Source organism: Dermacentor andersoni, chromosome 8 (genome assembly GCF_023375885.2).
Source record: "Dermacentor andersoni chromosome 8, qqDerAnde1_hic_scaffold, whole genome shotgun sequence".
Classification (NCBI taxonomy): domain Eukaryota; kingdom Metazoa; phylum Arthropoda; class Arachnida; order Ixodida; family Ixodidae; genus Dermacentor; species Dermacentor andersoni.
Window position 1 is genome coordinate 141,353,464 of NC_092821.1, and position 24,605 is coordinate 141,378,068.

General features: G+C 47.7%; 1 protein-coding gene across 5 annotated transcripts in view; it reads right to left on the reverse strand.

The window, feature by feature from the left end:
- Nucleotides 1-24,006, reverse strand: part of LOC126525846 (ubiquitin carboxyl-terminal hydrolase 17-like protein 6) — a 40,895-nt gene extending 16,889 nt beyond the window's left edge. For 2 of the 5 annotated variants that reach the window (XR_007598398.3, XM_050173802.3), the window contains exons 1-15: nt 23,733-24,003; nt 19,457-19,629; nt 18,487-18,655; nt 16,806-17,111; nt 16,164-16,274; nt 15,094-15,205; nt 13,667-13,734; nt 12,402-12,472; nt 11,546-11,706; nt 11,130-11,223; nt 9,166-9,291; nt 8,537-8,635; nt 7,563-7,632; nt 4,260-5,423; nt 371-663 (exon numbers count right to left, since the gene is read on the reverse strand). Coding sequence is in view for 4 of the 5 variants with exons in the window: in XM_050173802.3 (XP_050029759.2) it covers nt 371-663; nt 4,260-5,423; nt 7,563-7,632; nt 8,537-8,635; nt 9,166-9,291; nt 11,130-11,223; nt 11,546-11,706; nt 12,402-12,472; nt 13,667-13,734; nt 15,094-15,205; nt 16,164-16,274; nt 16,806-17,111; nt 18,487-18,655; nt 19,457-19,537 (2,925 nt within the window). In the remaining variant the exon portion in view is untranslated. Of the gene's footprint in view, nt 1-370; nt 664-4,259; nt 5,424-7,562; nt 7,633-8,536; nt 8,636-9,165; nt 9,292-11,129; nt 11,224-11,545; nt 11,707-12,401; nt 12,473-13,666; nt 13,735-15,093; nt 15,206-16,163; nt 16,275-16,805; nt 17,112-18,486; nt 18,656-19,456; nt 19,630-23,732 lie in introns of all 5 variants that reach the window. The other 3 variants (XM_050173805.3, XM_055067897.2, XM_050173806.3) reach the window with 3 other exon arrangements.
- Nucleotides 24,007-24,605: the final 599 nt, after the last annotated feature.

Genomic DNA, 24,605 nt, shown 5'->3' on the forward strand with positions numbered 1-24,605 from the left:
GAAGATACATGACATGTCATGCCATGTGTCATGTGATGACTACATTTCATGACTACATGTGCAGATTCCACTTTTGTATGTGTTCAGGTTTCTTGTTTGTACTTGTTTGAGTGTACACAATATGCTTGTTATATTAACTGACTTGTACTTCTATATATGCTGAAATTGTACTTCGGTTCTTCTGTTTTTCATGTCCTGTAAAGACGGCTCATTCAAATTCTGCAACACACTAGTAAAGAAACCTGTCAGAACCCTGACAGATGCAACTGTCAGCAAAACACACCCTACATCAGATCTACCACTTGTCTCACACTTTTTTTTAAAAGGAAGGCAACACCAACACTACGTTACTTGAGAAAACACCACGCACCTTGCCCTTGTCATACTCATCGTCGTAGCTATCGTAGTCGTCGTAGTACTTCCGCTTGTCCCGGTAGAAGTTGCCACCACCGCGGTCGTTGCCGTAGCTGTTGTGGTAGCCACCTCCCGAGCCGCGTCCCCAGCCGTTCACAGCGAAGCCGTACTGCCGGGAGCCGTTATTCTGGAGGTAGCCAACGATGTCCGTCTGCTTCTTGACGCCATTGCTGCCGTTCCAGTATGACGACGATGAACCATCCTTGGCGCCATTCATGTTTGGCCGCGCATCCCACTGGTGAACTGTGGCTGCGTGAGATGAGGCACTTCGTTACGGCGAGTTACATCATGGCGCGCAAGAAATCTCAAAAGGCGCGGCCAAACCAGCACAGAGCTTGGCCACACCTCCGCAGGGCATCACTCCTCCGTCAAGAGAAGGAAGTAGCAGATATCCGAGCATTCCAGGATTTCCGAGCTCGTTGAAACTTCAAGAGCAAATAAAACGCCAGGCAGTAACAGTGTATGTCGACAACACGAGCGCTTCACAAAAACCACCCCATCAATGCATGTGTATCAGGGGTGTGCGATTAGCAACTTTTGAGAGCGAATCGAATACGAATGCGGAATGCAATCTGATAGTGGATAATTTTTGAACAGCTTTCGAAGGAAAGTTGTTTCGAAGGAAAGTTAATGATGTTCACAATTTGGTATACTTACAATGCTAGAAACTTTCATTGCAATGCACATTATGAACCAATATTAAAAGCAGAAATGCAGCATTATATACTAATTAGCAGTTTGCTCAAGTACCCAAGGCTGTTTTGGAAGTGTTTGAAGAAAATGTTGGACTCCCTGAGCAAAGTAGCGTGCTTCAACGACAGAGTCGAACAGCACATTATTCGATTCGTTATTCAGAAGTATTTCATATTTGCACGCACCTGATGTATATACATAAATGAGCGGCCCAATCTAGTCCATTGCACACCAACTTGTAGAGCAATGTTCATGTGCTCCTCAAGCATTGACTTTTATGTGCATCAGCTTCATCATGAATAAACCACAGAATTCGGAGAAAAAATAGAATTTTTAAAAATTTTGCTACGCAGAATTCCAGCTTTACACTAGCGAATGTGAACACTAGTACTGTAGTGCTTACTGTGTACAATCAGTTAACTGATAAGAAATGCAACATTTTCGCAGATCCTGCAATCCATGAACTTTTGATCCCAATTGTGCCAGTTCAGCTGCTGCTGCTGCTGCTTCATGCTCAATGTCTTTGGCTCGTGTAAGACTCCATGCGGAGCCACAAAGAAATAAATTTTGCAGAAATTTGCAAGGTGGACGAAAAGTATTCGGAAAAGAAAACGCTGTACACTCAATAGGAGCACAGAGATATAAAAGAACAAATTCACAGGCCCGTCCTACACATACGAGTGAACAGTATCTCCTTTTCAGCCATGATGAAAGAAGCGCCGTTGATGGCTGCGCCTGTGATAGGAGAGGTCTTGGCGCAGGTTCTCCCCAATGTCCATAATCAGATAGCCTGCCTCCAGGGGTTGTAGCTTGTATGGATTCCTTTCCTCCAATCGCCTTCACTTTTTTACCAGCTCCAACACCAAGCGCTCAATTCTGGCAGTAATGAACTATATAAAGAACTAAATTAACACGACACTGGCGGAAAAGTAAGTCTCCCATTATGGCAGAAAAAAGAAATGTCAGGAAAGGAGGTTCTGCAATCAAAACATTTCAAGGCAAAGGTCCTGCTTTCACAAATATGCATAGTATTCAGACTACAGAAGAGTTGGATCATAAATACTATAAAACTACAAGCACTCTGTACACTCACACAAGTGATTGACCTCTTCCTGCCTTTACCTTGTTCATCCCAACCACAGGAAATGCACGAGTCTAGCTTGAATACAATGGATCCCCTCACTTTATGCCCCTAAATACGTTCTGCAATTCACAACAGGTGAACTCTAGAAAGCTTGTCACCCCGGAACCTCTTGGTTCCGGGGTGACAAAATGGGCGCCCTGCACCACGGAGTAAGACATATAGGAGGTGAAACTCCCGTCAGCGCGAGCGAGCGCGGGCGACCAGATAAAGTCACAATTGTTGCATGCGCCGACGCTACCCTATGCAGTGGCGGCACCATGCGGCGCGTCGTAGAAGCCGCAGCGAAAAAAAAAAAAAAGCAGCGCCCGGCAGGCGGCTCGGCGGCTCCGGCGCTCACTCCGGCGGCGCCCGCTCAAAGCAGACGACAAGCAGACGACACGGGTGTTTGCTTTAGCGGGCACGCCGTAATCGAACTGCGTAGGTGCGCGCACTCAAGAAAACTGTTTTGTTGTGTGCCCATCAAAAAAAGCAACACGTGTGGCAAACTTCCGTTAATTTTCCTCTTATCGCCAAGCAGCTAGGGCAACTAGTTTTCGAGAGTCTTAAAAAAAAGAAAAGGAACGGAAACACGTGCACGGCGGCATCCTTCCTACGCGCACCCCTGTGAGCGCTAGAGCGAGAAACAAGCGGTCGCCCTTTGAGCGATTAGGTACGAGATAGCCATCAGTTTCGCAAGCGCAAAAAGCCGAAAACCGCCCGCCACGGAGCAAGATAGCCCTGGCTACAACCAGAAGCTACGTATCATCTTATAGCTGTCATGGAAAACGCGTTTTATTTTTTACTGTTCTCAAATGTCTGAAGCGTAGCAGCAGTTGCTCTTCAGGCTACAAGCGGTAAAGAAGCGCGCGTGAGTGCCCTCAGTAGAAGTCAGGCGCGCGCGGCCGAACGGGAGCAACACGCTCGACCGGTTGCCCTGGCAACCTAAACGGCGGTAATTTCTTCCCATGCCGCCAGGTGCCGCCAGCCTGAAAATATATCCGCGGGCTTGTGACCTTTTCTGGTCGCCGCAAACAACGGAGTTTCCACTCCTAAATATTTCTTGCTCCGTGCCCTGCACTAAGGAACGAGTTTCCCATAAAAATTGCTAGAGCAAACATCGCCGCCACCAGTGTCTACGGGAGACAAGCAGTGGCGTTCAGCTGGCGCGGGAATGATGGCTGGTAGTACAAGGATTTGCCTCAACTCCATCCTCCCGACTTCCAAACGGTTTCGAGACTTCGCAAATTTTTCATCTTCAACAAAATATTGCGTCCTAAGTGCAACCACTCGCAACAATTATACAGGCGTGCAGAAACTTACCTCTTCGTGCACTCAGAAAAACCACAACTGCTTGGAAATTTAGAAAGCTGATCGGCAGAAGAAATAATGCCACGAGGGGCCAGGGTTAGACAAATCCATGTCCTACACTCACTGTTCCCATGTTAGCTGAAGGGTCGCAGCACCAGAGTTCCCCTCAAGCTGTTTTTCGCAGGGAACTCCACGCCTCACCACACCCGAGGCAACCCACCCAGGGACGAGGCGACCCTGCCAATAGCAGTTTCAAATGAGTAAGCAGCTTGTGAAACAAAAAAGTGCTCTAGCTTGGGCTCCGGAGTGGCATGACGAGGCAATCGCCACGGCAATGGTCAATCGTAGACGTCGCCACAATGGCAGGACCAATGCCGTGGCAATGACCACTCGCAGGCGCTAGTTATGCAAGAGGGCTCTGGTAATTTCGGTGGTGTCGCGCTACGCAACTGCTCCCGCTCTCCACCAACTACGCACTACACAACCGCTCCGCACTCTCACTGCATAAGTCTCGGAGAAGCATGCAGGACCTAAAAAAAAAGGGGGGGGGGGGGGGGCATCAACAAAAGGTTTCTGTTTTACACATACTTTTCAGGACCCGTCAGTTTCCAGTGGGAATGAAACATCATCTATGTTGTGTGCACACAAACATTGTGAATCGCTGCCCCCCCCCAAATCGTGCCCACACTTCCCAGCAGCAAAATGCCACCCGATTCATTACCTTTGCTGCTTGCCGAGTGGCGCCGTTCAGCAGCTAATGTTTCCTTTGTCCGTTCAACCCACTCATGCGAATCACTGCTGTCGTCCGTGTCGGCCGCCACTGCCCTCACACATCCGTTGGTGACGGGAGCCGGCGTCGTCGAGTTCGGCGGAGGCACAACAGGCCGCACTGGGGGCTCGCCGACTGTCGCCGCCGCACCATCGTCACCCGCGGCAAGTTCACTCGCTGGAGACAGCGCGTCACCGCCTCGCGCACCGTCACCAGAAGGTTGAGTCTCGGGGGTATCGACGACGCCAACGCGTCCGTCGCCAAGAAAGGGCCGCAGCTGCTGTTCTTTGTCCTCGGCGGCGTCGACACCCGCGGCAGCAGCCGGCTTCCCTGGCTCTCCCTCTTCGACACGCTTCGAACCCGTGTCCCTCGAACTCCCCGGCAGTGATGATGTCTCCCCTGCCTCAGGTGCCGTGGCTGCCGACGACGACGGCTCCACGGTCCAGCCCGGAAACTCCTCGGCGACCGGCTTGCGCGCCTCGTAGGGCCGCTCCTTGTCCGTCACGTTCCAGTCCGTCGTGGAGTTGACGCTCGTCGTGCTCGACTCCACCGAGACGGCTGGAGAGAGGAGGTTAACGTCTGATACTTGCCACGTTGATGAACCCTTGGCCCTGGGGGTCTCCGGAGCATGCGTCTGTGGCATCAGACATTTCCGCCGATCGACGGTCCCATCGGTCCTCTCGCTGTCCGAGGCATCTGATGAGTCTCCCGCATAGGGAACCAGGCTCATGTCACCCAGTGCCAGCGGGGCGAGCGGCTTATCCACAGGCCTCTCAACTGGCTTCTCCGCGGGCTTCGCAAGTATCACTGATGCAGGAAGTTTCGGCGGCCCAACACTTCGCTGCGACGTTGACGGAGAGGAAGACACTGCAGTAGACGAAGACGATGTGCCGATTCCAAAGGTGATCTTCGGACGATTAGCAGGAAGTGGCGTTGAGGTTGAGGACGACGGAGCTGCCGTCCTGTGGGGTGACGGGTGGGCCGTGATAGGCAAGGACGACGATGACGAAGTGGCTGCAGCAGTGGCTCCGGACACGGATACGGCCGCAGGCGATGAGGGAGACCTGGGCGGGGGCTGCTTCGGCCTCTGCGGGGTGCTCCTCTCCGTGGCCACGGCTGCAACGAGCCAACGACCTCGGCATCAAGAACCACTCGCCCGCACGGCACACGCAACCCCCGCCACCTCCTCACACACAGCTGCCTCACCGAATACAGCATGACACTACGCAACTCAAAATTTTTCCCATGCTTTTTACCCCCGCACTCTTGCACGCAACCCCAAAACACTGCACATCTACAAAGTTTGCATCGACAAAGAACACTACTAAAACGGTGCAAAAGCTTGGCAAAACAGAGCTCTTCTGACACAGGCTGACAAACACAACATTTATTTTCTCTGAAAACGACAATTAGCAAATCTTTACAAAAATACTATCTGGGTGTGATCAGGTCCCACTGATCGTTTGCAATAAGTGAACCAATAAGTCAATACTCATCAACAACCTTTCACTGCCCAAGTTGTGCTACTATAACGGCACAAAACTTCGAAACACTGGACAATCTTTTGCACTAGCATCTTCTGCTAATTACTAATAGACTTGTGTATTAGCCACAATATCTTGCAAAATTTTAAGCAAAGAATGAGTTGTGGCCATTAAAAATGCAGTCTCTCTTTAGCAAGCAACTTCCTCACGTATTTCATCTCCACATAACAAGACTATCCAGGGCCGCTAGCTCTAGGGGCAGCTTATTCACATGACATGGGTGAACAAAGATACCTACTACACCAACAGTAAACGGCTGTGGACACAGCATCAAACTGGATTCCTTGTTTGGAAAAAAAGAAAGATCTTGCGTTGACGTGAGAGATGCAAACATGCACAATAAATACAATAGCAATTCATTCTCTATAAATTTTTATTCAATGGCGTGGCTATTACACAAGTCTATACCAGGGGTCTCAAACTCTCATTTCGCAACGGGCAGCGTGAATATCGGGATGAATGTTGCACAGATCCCAGCTGCAGTTCTATGCTACCCTTCCGGCTGAACCACTGATTCATTCCTGCTCAGATTCTACACAGAGGTGACAGTTGCAGCGCGCAATCCAACATCACGTTTAGGTGCATTACGTGTCTGTTACGCCCAGAACGCATCGCCTGCACCAATTCCAGACAAAAAAACAAAATTTATTTTGCTGCCACAGAAAGTAAACGTTGTCACTCAGTGTTGGGGCAAAGCCATGGCAGGTGCTGGGTTTTGTCATCACGATGACAGAAAGTGCTACCATTAATTCCATCACAATAATATCAGCACCATCTCTGCTTCCTTATTATTCTGGACGTAAGAGATAACCAATGCACCCAAACACTGCATTGCTCTGGACGCGCAGTGAAATGCCGTGTTTGCTTCAAATTTGGGTGCAATCGAGCTAACTATTTAGCCATTAGAGTCACACAAGCCTTGCGCTTTGACTTACGCAGCGTCCGGTATCGTGCACGCCTCAAGACAGGCCACACTACAGAATGTCCAAGGTTGAGACGGAAAGACTTCAGTAACACGGGGAATTTTCTATCGCAATCAAGCCAGGCAAGGATAAAACATCTCAATGAGAATGGCTCCCTTTCGCAGGTTGCTCAAGGGAGTCAAATGGGATTGCAGAATTTAATCCCAATCGGGCGAAATTGCGCTAAAACGTGCCTGTGTGACGTCGTTATATGGTTCAGGCAGTTGGTAGGGCCTGGTAGACCACAAGACATGCACCTTGAGGGCAGCACGCAGGACGTGGGTTTGAGATGCCTGGTCAATAAATAACCCAAAACAAAAGTAGACAAAAAAAATTGTTCGTGAAGGTGTGATAAAACTTGGGGCCTAGATTACATGAGCCGCTTTATTGTTTTTTTACGCCTCGACACTACAGGAGGCATAAAACGCAGCATCACAATGCAGGTCGTAGAAAACATCACAAAAACACAGTCCCAACCGAGCGAGACTTTCAAACACACATTTGACTCGTTTCGTCTTTGTGCAAGCAGTAGAAAGTCCAACTATTTTGGACACTCGCACACTGATGCTATGGCTGGCAATCGAACCTAATAATGAAACACGTCAGCAGTGCGCTATAACTGTATCACTGTTTCAATGCAACGTCCCCCTACATGAGCAGCTCGGAATGCCACGAGTAATGTTGAGGCAGAAACATGTCAAAAGCAGAATGTTGACTTCGGGTGGATAAAGGAGCGGCGGTAGACTTACAGAGTTGGCCATTTCGGAGTGGCTCGGTAGTGGTGTTCCGGCTACACAAGGTGGCCACAGAGTTGGACTTCTGTTGGAGCAGAAAAAGCAGAAAAAAAAAAAAGACCAATCGGGATTACTCTTATATCCCTTGGTGCATGTTCAGGAAATGTTTCATCGAAAATCTCAGACGCTCATCGAAGGCCTTTTTCTTTCTATAATATAATAGGCCGAATTTACTCAATTCTTGCACGCACCCGAATCTGACACGCACCCAGTTTTCTATGGGATCAAAGAAAAAAATATTTCGTGCACTAAAATCCAACGCGAACAAATTTCTTTCGTTGCTCAGTTCACCTTTTAAGATTGCATATTTATTCACACTTCAACATACACCGTTGTCTTAGTTTTCCAGCTCCTCGACCATCGTAATTGCTTGTCTTACAGCGGGCATCATACTAAATGCGCTGCATCGCCGTAACAACGCAAATGAACAGAGTGGAAGCCTGAAAGGCCGCAGGTTACTACTGCAGCACTGTAACCGTAACACCAGTCACAAGCGCAGTGAAAATTTCGTCGTTTCACACAAAACTTAAGTTTTCACTTCGGTCGACTTGTCTACGGATTGGAACAAAGACGTAAAAGTACAGGTTGCAAACATAACGCCAAGAACCTCGGGATTTAGAATACTTGTTTGGGCCGAATTCAAGCAACAAAAATTACAAAAGAGCTTGCGTTACAGTCGAGTAAATATGGTACAGGCATCCAAACCAAAATGGCCTGAGCTGCGAGAAAAAAAACTCGTAGCACAACTAACAAGCCACTATAGAGAAACACCACTGAAAGCTCAAAAACTTGTCCAAGATTAATTCAGGTTGAATTCAAGCCTAAAGTCGGGCTTAAAACCGATCGGTCATAAATTGTCTCAATGCTGAGGAATTCCGAAGCGGCACGCCACTTTCGGCGGCATATCGCTACCGGGTGGCACTGCTCACCTTGACAACGTGGTTCTCCTGCGACTCCGGCGGCGTCCGGATGTAGAAGAGGACATACGCCTGCTGGTTTAGCACGTTCCCCAAGCTCACTTGGTGCACCTATAGATAAACAAAAAAAAAGGAAGGCAGAAAAAAAAAATTGGAATGAAGAAAACTTGCGCAGGCATTCCTTAAAATTTATAATAGAGTGAACCAAATGCGAATTCCAAAGCAACAAATCCATCATCAACAGCCATTTTATGTCTGCTGCAGGACCAAGGCCTCTCCCAGCAATATCCAACTACCCGTCTTGCACCGGCTAACACTATCCCATGTCTTACTTACTCTATAATCTACACTGCTGTCATTAAAATTTTACGTTACAGCTATAAATTTGCATTCAACTGCTTGATGCATGAAAAAAAAGAAAAAGGAACACAACTTTCCGAAGCCCACCAGACGCTTCAGGAAGACCAAACACCACCACACGTGAAACTATAGCACAGCGGGCCCTTTCCGCAACTCTTTCTGTACCGCATGAAATAATAGTGGCCTCATCATCACACGGGTACACCCGTCTTCACAGCCAGACCGTGCTCGAGTGAGCACAGTATTTTTTTCAGAGCAAAAGGAAAGCCCGGCACACCCACCCGGGAATCGTCCATGCAGTACCAGTTGCCGTTGGAGTTTCGCACGAAGCAGAAGTAGTGTCCCGAGTTGCAGCTGGCACCCAGGTGCACCAGCACGGCGTTGAGCCGGTACGTGACCGGATCACCCTGTGGAACGGTAAAACGTGGTCCCATAACCAGGACCGACATCTGGCTTCGCTAGGAAGCCAAGTCAGCCAACACACACTGACACTGCGCCTGGCCACCAACATTACATCTCAAACAATGATCTACAACCTGGCCACAGGGGGCCCAGATTGAGAGTCCATGTCGATGAGCAATTCATTAGTCACTTCATATACAGCCAACTTCCATTAATTCGACCCGGGTGCGACTGAACAAATTGGTTGAATTACCCGGCGAGTCGAATGAAACAAGGGGCCACCAATACACACCGCTGATTCATCTGGCAGTATTTGCCCCGATTTTAACAGCACCCATCCCTCCCCCTACGAATTGAATGCACACCCACTTTAGATTAGTTCAAAGCAGAAAATTTATGTAAAATGTGACGCCAGAGCTCCTAAACAAAGTACAAATCAAACACGCACCCAGTCTTTTAGCAAGAAAACTTAGCATGCCTCAAGTTCTGGTAAAAAAAAGGTGAAGCCTGTGAGATTTGCCTTCACAGAAGGGAACTTTATTTACTTACTGTCCATTAACATCACTCTCAGGCAGCACTTTCCCGCTGTCTACGAAGAAGCACGTCACCTCATTTCTCATACGGTTCGTAGCGCGTTCGATATTCTGCATTTATCGCACCGCTCCGAAACAATAGCAAACGGGATTGTGGCTCATGCTAGACAAACCACTTCACTGGTTCGTCCTGCAATGCATGCTATTCCCCGGAAGGCTACAAACACGTGATATGACCGGCTGCCGCTAGCTTAACATGCAAAATAACTTCATCATTTCAATTCGCTTTCATAATCAAAGTGGCACGTGGCCATAAGTACACCATGTGCGAACTTGGCCATAAGTACATTATGTGCGAACTTGGTAATAAGTACATTATGAGCAAACTTGGCCATAAGTACATTATGTGTGAACTTGGCCATAAGTACATTATGTCCGAACTCGTTCTGTCACTATCCACGACTGCCACCTTGTGATGGCAATGGAGATGAAACTAGCCAGGCTCTCTAAAACTCTAATGACAGGCTGTTGCAAACACCGCGAACACGGTTTTGGTATCGTATTGCACTGCTAAACCAATTTTCGGAGGAATTCTCTTGGGGGGGGGGGGGGGGGGGTGCATGTTAGAATCAGGTAAATACTGTATTAATTTATTGTGAGCGAATGTTTTTTACACTACAGGCTAAGAGGGAAGGGGCGCTTCAAAAACGATATATTGCGAAGAAGTCTATTTTTGGAAAACCGTCTCGTAAGCTAGCGATTCTGTAATTATCAGCATCTAATACGACTGCAATGTAAAAAAATATGAAAAAAGAAAAGAACAAGGACATGTTTGAGGCCGTCGTGGCTTCCAAATCGTGCGCGAATGCCGAAATAGAGCCAAACTTGGCGCACGCACTCCTCCCAGCACACGCAACCGGCCCTAACCAGAAAAGCACCAAGGTGGTAATTTTTTATGACTACGTTTGACAACTTATATAACTTCCCTTCAAAATGGCCTAAAACAACAACCTATAGCTTACAACACACTATGAACATTCAGAATCCATTCTATGCTCTGTACCTTACCGTCCAAGTTGCTGTTAATAAGCTAGTTCGGCATTAAACCAAGAACATCCTGTTTTGGATACCATAAAAAATGTTTATCCTAGAAAAATAAATTGCATTCCTGAAATACGCTGGTAACAATACATTTACTGTGCAAATTTAAATCTGACATGAAAGTAGACGTGAAAGCATGGCCATGTGACATCGCTGAAGTGAGCAGTTAGGCTTCATCTACACGTGTAGTCGGGAACGAAGACACTCACATGCTTGTCCGACATGTACGGCCGCAACTCAAGGTGCTCGGGGTAGCTGACATGCTTCGTGATCTTGCCTCCAAACATCCGGTTGGCGTCAAACCTGCAAGACAGGGCATGTCTTTCTTTCAATACCACATTCACTGGGCACATGCTTGTACTGCGCCATACAGGCAGACAGCCGCATGCTAGGGACATCAAAGAATGGTCCGACGAAGGTTTTAACAGACGGCTGAACACTTCTGCAGCCTAAAATTCAGGGCCACACAGTCGAACCCACTTTAAACAATACCATGTTTACCAACATATTGGACATAACAATGAGCTGCCGCTGCACTGCGACCCTTCGTGCGTGTTCTGCAGTAAAATAAAGCACAAATAAACAGCAAGCTGACAGTGAATGGATGCAAGAAAAGTCCACCCACCTTTTGAACTGGAAGGTGGCTACATTGGGCGCCCTGTGGACGGTGAACCGCTTCTGCGCCATCACCTTGATGTTGCAGCGGGGACACTTGTAGGCGTTGTCGTTCTGTAACAGCTCCGGCTCCACAAACTTCTCCAGGGCTGTCTCCAGGCTGGAGGCATTCTGTAGTTTGGAGCAATGACACAAGGTTTCGATCCACAGGCTCAATCAAGCGCTGAAGTTCTGCAAGAGTTTGTGGTTATCGCTGCGACAGGCAGACAAGTTGGCAGTCTCTCCTCCCCAAAGAACGTTGTCAACAGTTCTGCAAGCACGATTACAACGATGCTCCTCAATGCGATGAAGGCGGCAACGGAGGGATTTTAAGGCTAGACTACAACACCACATGATCAGCTCTGTGATATATTGTAAATATTCTGTAAATACCTATTCACTTATTGCTCTATCTGTGACACTAGTATTGAAACCCATTTGCTCTCTTTATTTTAATCGACGTTTATAAAACAACTTCAGCTACTGAATTTGCTTTGGCTGAGGTCTATTAGTACCGCTCACAATCTTTTGCACACCAATCTTGGAGGCCACAAATACTAAACGTTAATGCAATAATGGGCAGAGAGCGTAGCAGGCATCGTCTTAAGCAAGTATGGCAGCACAGCTTCTGAGCCCAGCAGGGAGAACAACAAGAGGACCCAGGGGTGGGTGCAGCAGATGGGCAGTCAAATTAGTTGCCAATCACACCACTCATACGAGACGTATTCAAAAACTGCAGGTCGAAAAAAGGCTCACGGAGTGATGCTCTTTCAATAACGGACACGTTCTGCAACTTCCTCAAAAAACGGCATCAAGGGAATCCTCACCTTGATGTCTAGGATGAGATCCATGAAGTGGTCGTACGTGTTGCTCTTCTCCTTGCATTTCATGCAAATCACTGATGGGATAGACAGATAAAGAAAAACATCAGTCAAGCGACAACCTAGAAGAAAAACATCAGTCAAGCGACAACCTAGAAGCCACCTCATCAAACTTTCAGGATGGCTCCCATAACGCAACAGGGGCCATTCAGGCATCGCAGAAACCCCCGCACATCCAGCTACTGCAATAGACAAACCCCCGCCTTCTCTAACGATCCTCCACTAAAGACTCTTCCTCCACTCCAACTAGTTGAGCACAGCGCAGACCCTGGACTGAAGAAGACGCCATGTTTCTCAAGGATTGCTATGAGGTGTCTGCGTATCGCAGCGCCCACTTTTGTCCAGGGGTGGCATTGCCATCAACTTTGAGGTGCAGTGTTGGACAGAGGAACGTTTTAGAACATTGGGGGAGGAAAGTCAGTCGAGCAAACTTTAGATTACAGCAATAGGCCAATCCATGCACGCCAAACTGCAAACATTACAATGCAAAAAAAATCCCTGCGGACGCGAACAACATTGGCGGGATGGGTAAGCACTGACAATTGCTTTACGGCTTGTCCCGAGCCCACGCCTCTCGTGGGATACAAACACACACGCATGCGTTAGATGCAACACAAGCAGCAGCAAGCACACTTGGACCCGCACAAAGTTGTAAGCGATGCATTGCTTTTAGACCGTGGCAACTCCTTCGGAGACTTTCTGTTGCCGATTTCGCTTGCTTCGGGAACTTGTCAGAATAAAACTTGCTCAAAGTGGGTAGCCCTCTGGCATCCTTTCATCACCCCAAAACATCTAAAGGTACGGTCAAGAGACTGACGAGCAAAAACGTTTATGTGAACCGAATTAGATTCCTTTTGCAAAACTGGGTGCAACACGTCCCAATTCAGGAACTTTACCGAAAATAGTAAGAAACCACGTGGCTCCATTACTGTGCACCTAAAACACGGTGCACGAGAATTTTTTGTGGCCTGCTCCTGTCAACAGGCAGCCAAAACGCCTGGCTAGCAAATCCGCAACCTCATGCCCGGAGGCTTGACAGCACCTTGTGCCGCCTTTTCAATGCCTTTGAAGAACCCTGGCTCGCGCAGAAAGCAGTGAACAGAGGCAATTCATTCCAAGGACTATTGAGACCTCAGTAGGGGGGCAAGCAATGGCTATTTACATGGCACGCAACATTATGCATGCAAAACACACACACAAAATCCCCTTACCTTGACTCCTATGATACCCGCCAAAGATCTCATTCACGACTGTGGTTTCCTTGCTCGCGGGGTCCAGCCTGTAAAATAATTAAGGACAATGCATTTTCGCCCTCTAAGACCACAGACAGACAAGCAAACATGTTGCATGACAATGAAGACCAGTGATTCATAGAGCGCAGGGCCTTTGACAGCTACAGGTTAAATACCAACTGCTACGGAACTTCACTCTACCCGTGGAAAAGTTGCAGGGCTTGTAATTGTCCGATTTCCCTATTAGCAACCTCTGAACAACATCTAATAGACAGCGTGTTAGCATGATGGTCAATAGTTATGACGCAAATCCGAGACCTCGGTCTGGTCTGAGATTTGCGCAAGCATTTTTGCATTCTACCCCTATCAGCACAGGGCCACCGCAATTTTGGCAATCAAACCTGCAACCGCCTGTTCATAAGCAAAACGCCAATGCCACTGAGCCCATATGAATATGTTGAAGCCTGGACAAGACAGAGATCTTTAAGCATGCCTCTGTGACACCTAAACATCACGAAGCCAAGGAAAGCCCAGGAGAAATACTTCGGAGTGGCTAAAGCTCCCAGGGTTTGATCTGGTGCACATGAACGCCCAAGATAGCGGCCGGATTGATAACTGTTGCCACAGCACAATTGGTAGTGCAACGCACACGTAATCCAGAGTACAGAAACTTAAAAGCGCAGCAAAAAGATGGGTGAAGAAGGGGCACAAGACACAAACGCCCATTCCTCGTGTTCATAGTCTTTCACTGCACTCTTACGTTTTGATACTGTAATGCTATGCCAACTAGCCTACCTATCCACTTTATCGCAATACGGAGTTTCTGGGTACAGATTTCGTGGCGGCCATTCATTTTCTGCTCCCACTTTCAGTTTCCCTTTCCCTCAATATTTTTCCACCTTTCAACTTAAACCACACCTAGCTTCCCCTTTGCTTTCTTCGGCTTCACTGTCTGTTGGCTTTACACGGTCACGATTAACGAAAATCGAGCCCCTCGGTTTCCCATCGCGTCATTCATTAATTGTATTTGTTGTTTTATGTTGCGTGATGTTGGCTATTTCTCAATAACCTGACGCTGCTCATCGCAGTTCTTTTTCTTTGATGCATGTTTTAACAAACTATATCAAACTCAATTGACTGTGTGGCCTGCCTTTTGTATTCGTGCCTTTCCTTTGAAATGTACATTCCAGACTTCCGGGACCAGAATGTGGAAAAAAAAAAAAAAATTAAACAGGCACACAACGGTACAAAGCCTGTACAACTCAACTCCTCGACTTCATGTTGCATGCAAAAACCGAGGAAAATTCAGTTCACTCCTTTTTTTCCTCCTGGCTTCCACAGACAAGTGGAATTGCACGTGTGGCCAATTGAACAAAAAAATATAAAAAATGCGCAGAGAAACTCACTTGAGGCCGCCCTCGTAATTGGCCAATGCTGCCTTCCAGAGGTTGTCCACGACGTAGCGGAGGAACTCATGGGCGTCCTCCTGTTGTCCGAACTGAAAGTGTTTTGCTATGGCTGGTCGACAAGAACGAGAAGAAACAAAAGAAAATATTAATGTCATTCTCCCAACCAACAATAGAGTGCATGCGTTACTTCTGCATAAAGCACTTTTGAAACAGGTGACAAGCTTCACTTGGCATCGGTACACAGCAAGTGCAGGTTTTCCACCTGGGGCTTTTGTAGAGGCGCTACAGACTAAAAAGACACTACGAGGAAAGAATGAATCAGTTTAACCTGATAAATTCTTCTTCCTGAAAACTCATTTCTCATAAATTTTATAGCAACAGATTGATAACCAGGAGAGTAACCAAATGCCAAAGCTCTGTTTTCTGAATTTTACAGCACAACACCAGTAACTGTACGTCAGCGTGACATCTTGGATGACAAATATTTTCTCGAACTTGGGTCTCGTATTTCGAAGTCGATGTTCTTGAAATTTGCACAGTTCAGTCTGTGGCTACGTTAGAAAACAATCTGTTCCGTCTTTACTAGCAAACTTTACCAATCTAACTGGATCTGAGCTGATGCCATTGAAAGCTACGCTGTCATGACAAGATGGTGCAGAAAGTTCAAGATGGTCTCGTTAAACACGTTCCATGTGTTAACCACGGTGAACTGATGCATTTACAATGAAACCTTTTGTAAAACATTGTAAACTTGCTAAGTCATTCAACCCGTTTGAAGCCGCAAGAGCTAATTTTAGGCAAACACATGTGGCTTGCGATTTGTTGCATGCGACTCTGTCACGTTACCCGAGAACGGCAACATGCCTGGCAACGTACCTTTGAGCTTTCTATAGGTGAAGCGCCAACAGTGACGGCACACAAGAAGGAATACAGACAGGACAAGGCGGACAATGTCTGTATGAAGACAGGACAATGTCTGTATTCCTTCTTGTGTGCCATCACTATTGGCGCTTCACCTATTGAAAGCAATGCACCAACTAGCCCCACAACGTGTTTTACTGCAATACCTTTGAGCCGCTGGTATATGTACAGGGGCTTGATGGTGTCTCCAGACTTCTCCAGGGCCCGCTTCATGTGCCTCTGTAGTTCACACATCATGCAGAAGTTCAGTGTCTTGCCTGCAAAGTCGAGATCACCGGTCAACACAAGTCAAACAAGAGAGAGAGAGAGAGCCTGCTTTCACAGCCAGCACTACGTTTTCCCTGCATGAAACAATTTAACTAGCAGGCAGTAAAACCTCATTATTCCAGATTTCACGAGATCAAAAAAGAAAAGAAGCAATGCAATTACCCAAATGTTTAATTGAATAATTTATCGAGGAAACCCCAAACACATGCTAACTACATCAGCATGCCTTTGTTTACCGAGGAAGTCTGCAGCCATTCATTCACATTTTGCACGAAATCGGCGGGTAAGCTGCAATTCTCGTCACCTCGAGGCTGATCTCTTTCACAAAACGTCGCACGGCATTCTCGAAATCGTAGAACGAGCCAAAGTTTGCAAACTCTATGGAACAGTTTGGGGAAGTTTGGCAGACATGTAATACGGAGAGCTACGCGGCGCCGTCGTAGGATGCGCCACCGCCCCACACTGCAAAAAAGCTGCCGGCAGTCCGGCATGCTGCTAACAGCCAATGGGCATTCGCTTACACTTGGTGCAGTGGTCATCCTGGTGCAGAAGGTAGTTGGCCAGGGGCGGGCAGTAGGTCAGGCACTGGATGACCGTGTTCATGAAGCACGTGTTGCCCATGTTGATGAGGCCCGCGCCAATGCGCCGCTGCTCCCGCCAGTCGAGCCAGATCGCGTCCGGCGAATGCAGACGCACCCGCGGCTCTGGGATGCCATCCTCGCCCCCTTCGTCCCGGCGCACCAGCTTGTTCCCACCGCCGTTCACGCCGTCTCCGCCGCCGCCCACGCCGTTCGTCATGGCGGCCCCGTTCACCATCGACTTGCCTCCTGGTGGAATCGCCAGAGAGGCACATTGAAAAACGCATTGAGAGTTTCCAGCTGGAGGGCCGAACCCTTGTTAGCAAAATCCTCCTAAAACAATTTTTCAGACACATGCAACAGTTAGCAAATAAACAAATGTCTACAAGATGTGGCAAAGACCCTGGACCAGTACGTTTCTTTTTGCTCGTGTATGTTTCTTCATTTTCATCAACTGCTATCAACCATGGCGACGTCATTGTCAGCCTAGGTTGATGCCGATGGGAATAGGCTGATGGTGAGAAACACTAGAGAGGAATGCTAAATAGACCGAATAAGTACTCTTCGAAAACACTTTTCTATAATTCCGTCATAATGTTGATAGATGGCAATGCTGATGACGGTCAAAGTATTTTTTTTTTTTTAGTTTCAAGCAGAAATTCTAGAACCTGCACATCAGCGTGAAATCAAATATTTCAAAGTATATTTTCTCGTCCTTGGGATGGTGTGGCTTGGTAAACATTTTTCTATCTTGCCAAACTGAGCCTTTGGCTCCAACAGAAAAAAATTCACTGGACGTAAGCAGACATGGTCAAAATCCATGTTGTTAAGGCAATCTAGTGGGGCAACTTCAAAGTGGCCACTGCCCTTCCTCCATCTTTTGTTCTTACGTCGATCTTTTCTGACGAGACCAGAAACATCATCTTGCAGAGTAGCCTTTCTCGTGTTGTAAGAGTGTAATACCTCTGTGTCTGAGCTGTGTCTTACCAGTACTCACAAACGGGGCAGAAACCTGGAGGCTTACGAAAAATTCTACTTAATTTGAGGATGACGCAACGAGCTATGGAAAGAAGAATGATAGGTGTAACGTTAAGGGATAAGAAAAGAGCAGATTGAGTGAGGGAACAAACGCGAGTTAATGACATCTTAGTTGAAATCAAGAAAAAGAAATGGGCATGGGCAGGACATGTAATGAGGAGGGAAGATAACCGATGGTCATTAAGGGTTACAGACTGGATTCCAAGGGAAGGGAAGCATAGCAGGGGATGGCAGAAAGTTAGGTAGGCGGATGAGATTAAGAAGTTTGCAGGGACAACATGGCCACAATTAGTACATGACCGGGGTAGTTGGAGAAGTATGGGAGAGGCCTTTGCCCTGCAGTGGGCGTAACCAGGCTCACGATGATGATGACGAAGAAGAGTAATTTGGTTGCACAGCTCAAAATATTTGCGTCCTTCCAAGCATGCAGCACTTGTTCCCTTCCCACTCCGACGATTGCCTCCACCATGGCACACAAGACTCCTCATTCGAAGATTGCATGTAACAAACGCCACCTCTGCACAGAAAATATCCCGCCCGCTGAGAGAATGGTAGCACAATGATCCAGGAGTCCTGGCATGCTTACCGAGCTTGTGGAGGGAGTTGTTCTTGCTCAGCTGGCCGTTGTGTACCGGTGACGGTGAGAGCGGCGCATACTTCGCCCGCAGTGCCTCCGCTGAGAGCTTGCCTCCGCCGTCGCACGGCTCAAAGTCGATGCGAGACAGAAGCACCGATGACCGCGAACCACCAGCAACCTGCGCCAGGAAAACAAAGCGTTGATTGCGACTGGTGTCTGGATGCATCCTCAACACAAACCGGGGCCATTTGTGGCTGCAACATTTTTACCCCGAACAAAGCCTGAAGACTTTATCGCACGTGGACATTACTAACACGCCTACACAAAGGTGCGAGTTCTTGCCCTGTCGGACTGAATGTCCAGGTCATTAGCGAACTACTGAGGATGTGCCGGCAAGGCTAAAACAAGTACAAGCTTTAATTAGCAAGCTCTTTAGAACCAATGTGCTTCTAGAACATGCTCAAATAATATGCTGCGATTCCAAATCAGGCTAAAGTGAAACAAGCCCAAGAGTTATTACTACTCACTGTGGAAAAGGAACGTCTAACAACTTGTATCATATACATTTTCCCAGTTACTCAATTCACATATCATTTTCATTCCCCCCCCCCCCCCCCCCCCAACAGCGCTCTGTTAAAACTGCTCCTTGGTGCTGTTATTACCCCCCATTCAGGTTCATTTCAAAACAAAAATTCCTCCTCTCTTGCTAGAACCTGCTAAAAGAATTATTTAACGAATGTTGTGAATGTTGCGCACCCTGTTGCCATGGCACATCCCCCTTGCTCGCTAAATATGAACTTGGTGGCATTTGCAGTTATGCCGGGAGAGTGGGCAAAATTTTTCATCTAAATTCCAGCTATACCGCACAACTTCGTCGCTGCATAAGACACTCTCCTTGTTTGCATCGTCCATGTTATTCTTGGCTCAAATACCTCCACAGCGGCACATAAAAATTCACAATTTGTTCATTTGTGCTCACCTGTTGGTTGAGACCCAGTGGGCTACGGCCGAGCCCCAGGCTTATGGAGTTGCTGATCATCTTCAAACTTTCTTGCGGCATCTTTCCAGCAGAGCTCGTGGCGACAGGGGGCACGGGAAATTCTTAGAACCTACAAAAGGTGCTGACTAGACTTCTTCCCAATGTCTGGGCCGCTGAAACATGGAGAAAGACATGAATGAGAAAAATTGTCATCCACTTGAGAGTAACATGAAACCCCAAAGGAGTCCCCAATGCAGGTTTCCCAGAAAAGAGGCTTCGCAGTTAAAAAAAATTCATCCCAGTCTGTGGATCGAACTTGGGACTAACCCCTTACCAGAGCAGACACTCTTCCGCTCTACCATTAGGGAGGCTTGCAGATTTCCGAGCAAGGCTGACTCAAATGACAGCTCTAGACGCAGGCACACTCACATGTGGCAAATAACAGTGCCTGTGTCCTTCGGGATGCCCAACATTAGAAATCTCGGGCAGCTTTTCGTCATCAGGTACCCCTAAACAGTTGCATATGCCGCTTCTAGATGCTCAAATATATATATATATATATATTTGTGCTTTAACAAGAGATAGTGACAAGCACTTCTGTGAAATACTTTTTATGTATTTGGCTTATCTTTAATGGAACATTTACTCATGCAGCCAAAACATATCACCCATTAGAGAAACAAGCAATGCCTCTAATTAAAATTAATAAGCCTCTGCAATAAGCCCATGTAACATCGCACCACGAGGCAACAAAAACAAACATTGCATTTTTAAGTTGACAGTTCACGCAGAAAATATCTGAACCAACTAAGGCCCTCCTCTTGCAGTCTGCTTTTCTGTGTTGTCTCCTTATCTTCCAGTTTCCTTCAAAAACTATTAGAGCAAGCTCTAGTGCTGCAATAATTCAGTTACCGTGAGAACAATTCTAGTATGTGGGATTGTCTCACTGTCGCTGCGTGTGGCTTCGTATGATATTATGGTTTTATTAACTACAGTTCATTTGCCTTTATCTGGCTAAATTTCAAAGCAATCATATTTTCCTAAATGCAGACAGCGAGCTCCGCACACATGCACACGCATAGCGAACTGTAGCGCAAATATTTATTTGAGAGTGATCAATGGGTGGTGTCCAAATCTACACCCCAGCAATGGTTGCCTCCAAGTAATGGAAAAAGATCTCGGAGGCTATGCTTTCACTAACCGCACAAGCAGAAAGTAATAGTGGAGCTGGAAAGACGTCACAGAAGCAATGTTTTGGCACACCACCTATTCGCTAAGCCATCTGAAGCCAGAAGGACGAAGTTTAGGGCAGATACGTCATTAAGCCCATCTCATGATGGCCAAGGAGGTTATTAACAAAAAATTCTGTAGTGAAGTTGGAGCCCTAAATGTGATGTCGGGATGTCGCTATCTTTTTAGAGGAAATGAATAGCGTTCGCATATACAGGAGAGAGAGAGTGAACTCTAATGAGCACCAGCAGTTCAGTCGGCAGGGCCTAGGCCTCCTACGATGGGACGTCGAGGTCTTGCCTCTACGCCGCTTCGTAGATCTGCTGGGTCGCCCAGAGTTGGTCGTAGAGATGGGAGCTGCGCAGGGCGGCGTGCCATCTCAACGAGAGGGTCATGAGATTAAGGTCTGGGTATTGATGTTTGCACTCCCATAGCATGTGGGGGAGTGTGGCTTATTCAGTTTTACAGACCTTGTACGTCTGGCTCGGGTAGACAGAGGGGAACCTGACAAGTTTTCTTCTCACTTCCTGCAGCTTTAAGACAGCCAATGTTGTTGTGCAGACACTGCTCAACGTGTGTCTGTGTACTTCGTTTTGGTATGAAACCTGAACGTCTTGGCAAATTGTATGGGAGATCATGCTATTTCTCAGCCATAGGCAATACTTCAGCTTGAAACAACGAGCATTTATTTGCAATTAGCCAATAATTTACAATTCTGACCAGTCACTTGTTGTGACTGGTCTCCAGTTACTGCGGCACTCTTTCAGGGGGTGAACCAGCGCTTCGCCTCTGCTGGCAAGAACCTACCCAGGCTGGCCACTACAGAATACTTTATTTTAAACCTCCTTGATGCTGGCCGAAGCCCCATGATTTGCAGCTCCCATAGCAAGTAGTGCCAGAGTTCGCTCTGGTTGTAAGAAACACTAAATGCACGTGTTGCCCATGCGCCATAAGAAGTGCAAGACGCACACACACACCCTCTCTCTCTGTCTCGTTTCCAAGCGCTTCTTCGCCAGCGCGAGTTGGTGCTACTGTAAAGATATGCACCTTCGACTCGTGGAAGAGGGAGGTGCGGCCAAATTCGGCAAACGCTCTTTCATCTTCGCGGTACATACAAGTTGCGGCATAGGCGATTCGCGTCTGCAGTCTGCGATGCGCTGGAGCGGCGCCAAGGGGCCACAGCTGGCCTTCTCCCCCGAGAACCCAAAAACAGCAACGATCGGTAGCGCCGTTTCGGTTTTACTCGCTCCCTCGCTATCTGCAATATTTTTCAAGCGCAACAGAGGCGTATAATTGGGCACACGCAACTCGACGATGTCCTTTATTCATTTATTTTTTTTCCTACGCGAACACGCACAAAAGATCGTCTGCTACCGTCTCGCGTTTTCTTGGGCAAGGCGTCGAACACACCAGCGAAGCTGTCATAAACGAATCGGGCGGATTTTTCTCAACGCTCCCCGATAATGTAAACGCCACGATGAAATTAAAGAAAGTATGATGCATTCACAAAGGCATTCCCAATACTGCGCCCCTTACTGACATTATATGCGAGAACGAACCAGTTTCGACGATGTTACGAAAAAGAAAAAAAAAGGCGAGCATTCGAGTCACGTGGATTTAAAATAGGCGGGCTTGCAGTGCACCACCGATCGATTTTTTTTTTTTTCCTTTGGTTTTCGTACGCCGCGCGTGGGTTGTGTTTTTCTTTATTTTTGCCGATAAAGCCGCCCGACTATGCGACTATGCCCGATTATTATTTTTTTTTTTTGCTTAACTATTACTGTTTCGATTACTAATGAACCACGTGAAAAAAAAAAAAGGTTTAAACTGGATAGTACAGTACGTATGACGTCGCCGCGAGGGAAACTTATCCGCGGCTCTCGGAATGCACTGAGCGATAAGATACAAAACGCGGGTTTGCGGTCACGATGAAAGCAGCAAGCGTCTCTTCGCCTACAAAATGAAGGGAGCGAGCGAGCGTTACAGAAGGCAACTCAAATGCGCCTAAATTTCCAGCGAACAGAACTATCGGGGCTATTTCGCAAAAGGAACAACACGAGGTCGGCAATGGCGACAGAGCTAATCAATTCGGTGAGACTCCGCGCTCTGTATCAACCTCGGGTCTTCGTAACTCTAAATATATATATATACGTATAACCTTTATATGTCTGAAAAGTATTTCAAAAGGATTCTTGCACACAAGCTACTGCGCACAACCGAGCAATATCGAGGCGGGCTGCGACCAAACGTGCGTTGGTGTGGTGATAACCACGTTAAGCGGTGTTTTTATCGCTGGCTTCGCACTTCTGGTAGTTAAATGTAGCAAGCCTGCGGCGGAAACGAAGCGGACGGCCTCATGCCTGTCAGAACCTTCAGCAGAAAACGCAACTGGCTACCTCGCGTAGATTTTTTTCGGGTCCCGCATCTACAACGCCGGCTCAGACGCAGATTACACGGCATGGTAGTAGTACTAGTAGTACATTACCGCCGCCACCGCCAACAGCGGAAAGCGCTCGAAAACTGGACATATCTCGTTTCGCGAGGTGGGGTCCCACCGTTTCGCGCAACGTGTAAAAAAAATCGCTCAGCTGGTGCGTGCACTTTGAAATGCGCAGCGCGGCCTGTGTACTACGCGGGGTACACGTCAAAATAGGCTTAGCGCGCCGGCCAGCGGCCGGGCACATGGGGCGACGTCGTCGCACTTTGAAGCAGTTGCGCGCGAAGCGGACCTCGGTCACCTACAGCAGCGCTGCGGCCCGCCAGAGACACCGTCGTCAACGCGCTGCCCCGAAGCCGCACGTGTAAGCTCGTTTACGAAGGGGGTTTTTGAGCCGAGGCGACTCTCGGTCGCTTCCAGCGTCACTGGCGCCGAAAGGAGGCGGTCGCGAAAGAAACCCGGCGCGCGACACAAATCGTTTTGGCCGCTACGAGAGGCAGCGGGTTTTTAGGCCTAAGTTTCGCCTCTCGCGTCAGCTGCATTAGCATCACCGGCGGGCGGCAAACTGCGATCGGATCTTTCAGCGGACGATGGAAGAACGAGACTTACCTGTGACAGCCGCGTCGTGTGTCATGGTCAACAAGTATCCATCGCCGGCGTCACTACACAGTCGGTCACCACTACAATATTTTTTTTTTATAAACGGGGACAGTGCGTTCAGGAACGGGCCGAAACGCACACAAAGGACCGCCGCGCCACCTAGGACGGCGTAGTGAGTAATTCGTCGCTCCAGAGATGGCGCGGCGGACGGCTATCCCAGACGTGGCGCGAAGATTTGGTTTTGGTAACCCGCTTTCGGCAAACACGGTGCCCGAGCAACGAAGCGAGAACATGAATGAGGCCATATACGCAGCACCACTTCGGGCACACCACAAAGAACCCGTACTACAATTTAGCCGTATCGCAGAAGCTCGAAACAAAGGCGTTTTTACTCGCAACCACCCAGCGATGAACATCGACGACGGCAGAAACGTCATCACGATGAAGTCAAGCCGAAGTAAAAATTTTGTGCTACGAAGATATGACACTAAAAGGAAGTTCTATTGAGCTGCCGTTCCAACGCAAGCAACTCTTCCAGGTACTAGCGAAAAAAGAAAATACGCACAATATCAGCAAACCGGACTTTATTCCTTCCGGTCCAATACATCCGCATATCGCTTGTTTTATTGCAATTGCAATGAACTTCCTTTTTGTTGTTTGCTTGGACGGCCACCGCGACTTGAATATTGTATTAGCCGTTTGAGTCGCTCATTAACGCGACATATATGCCAGAGCTTATGAATACGTTCATAATCATCGTGTTTTATTGTTCTTCAAGAACGCTAAACATCCGAGCAAGAAGAGCATGCGTGGCAAGCGCTAACTCACTGCTAGACTTTACGGACAGTATGTATTAGAACTAGAAAGCATTAGTATATATAT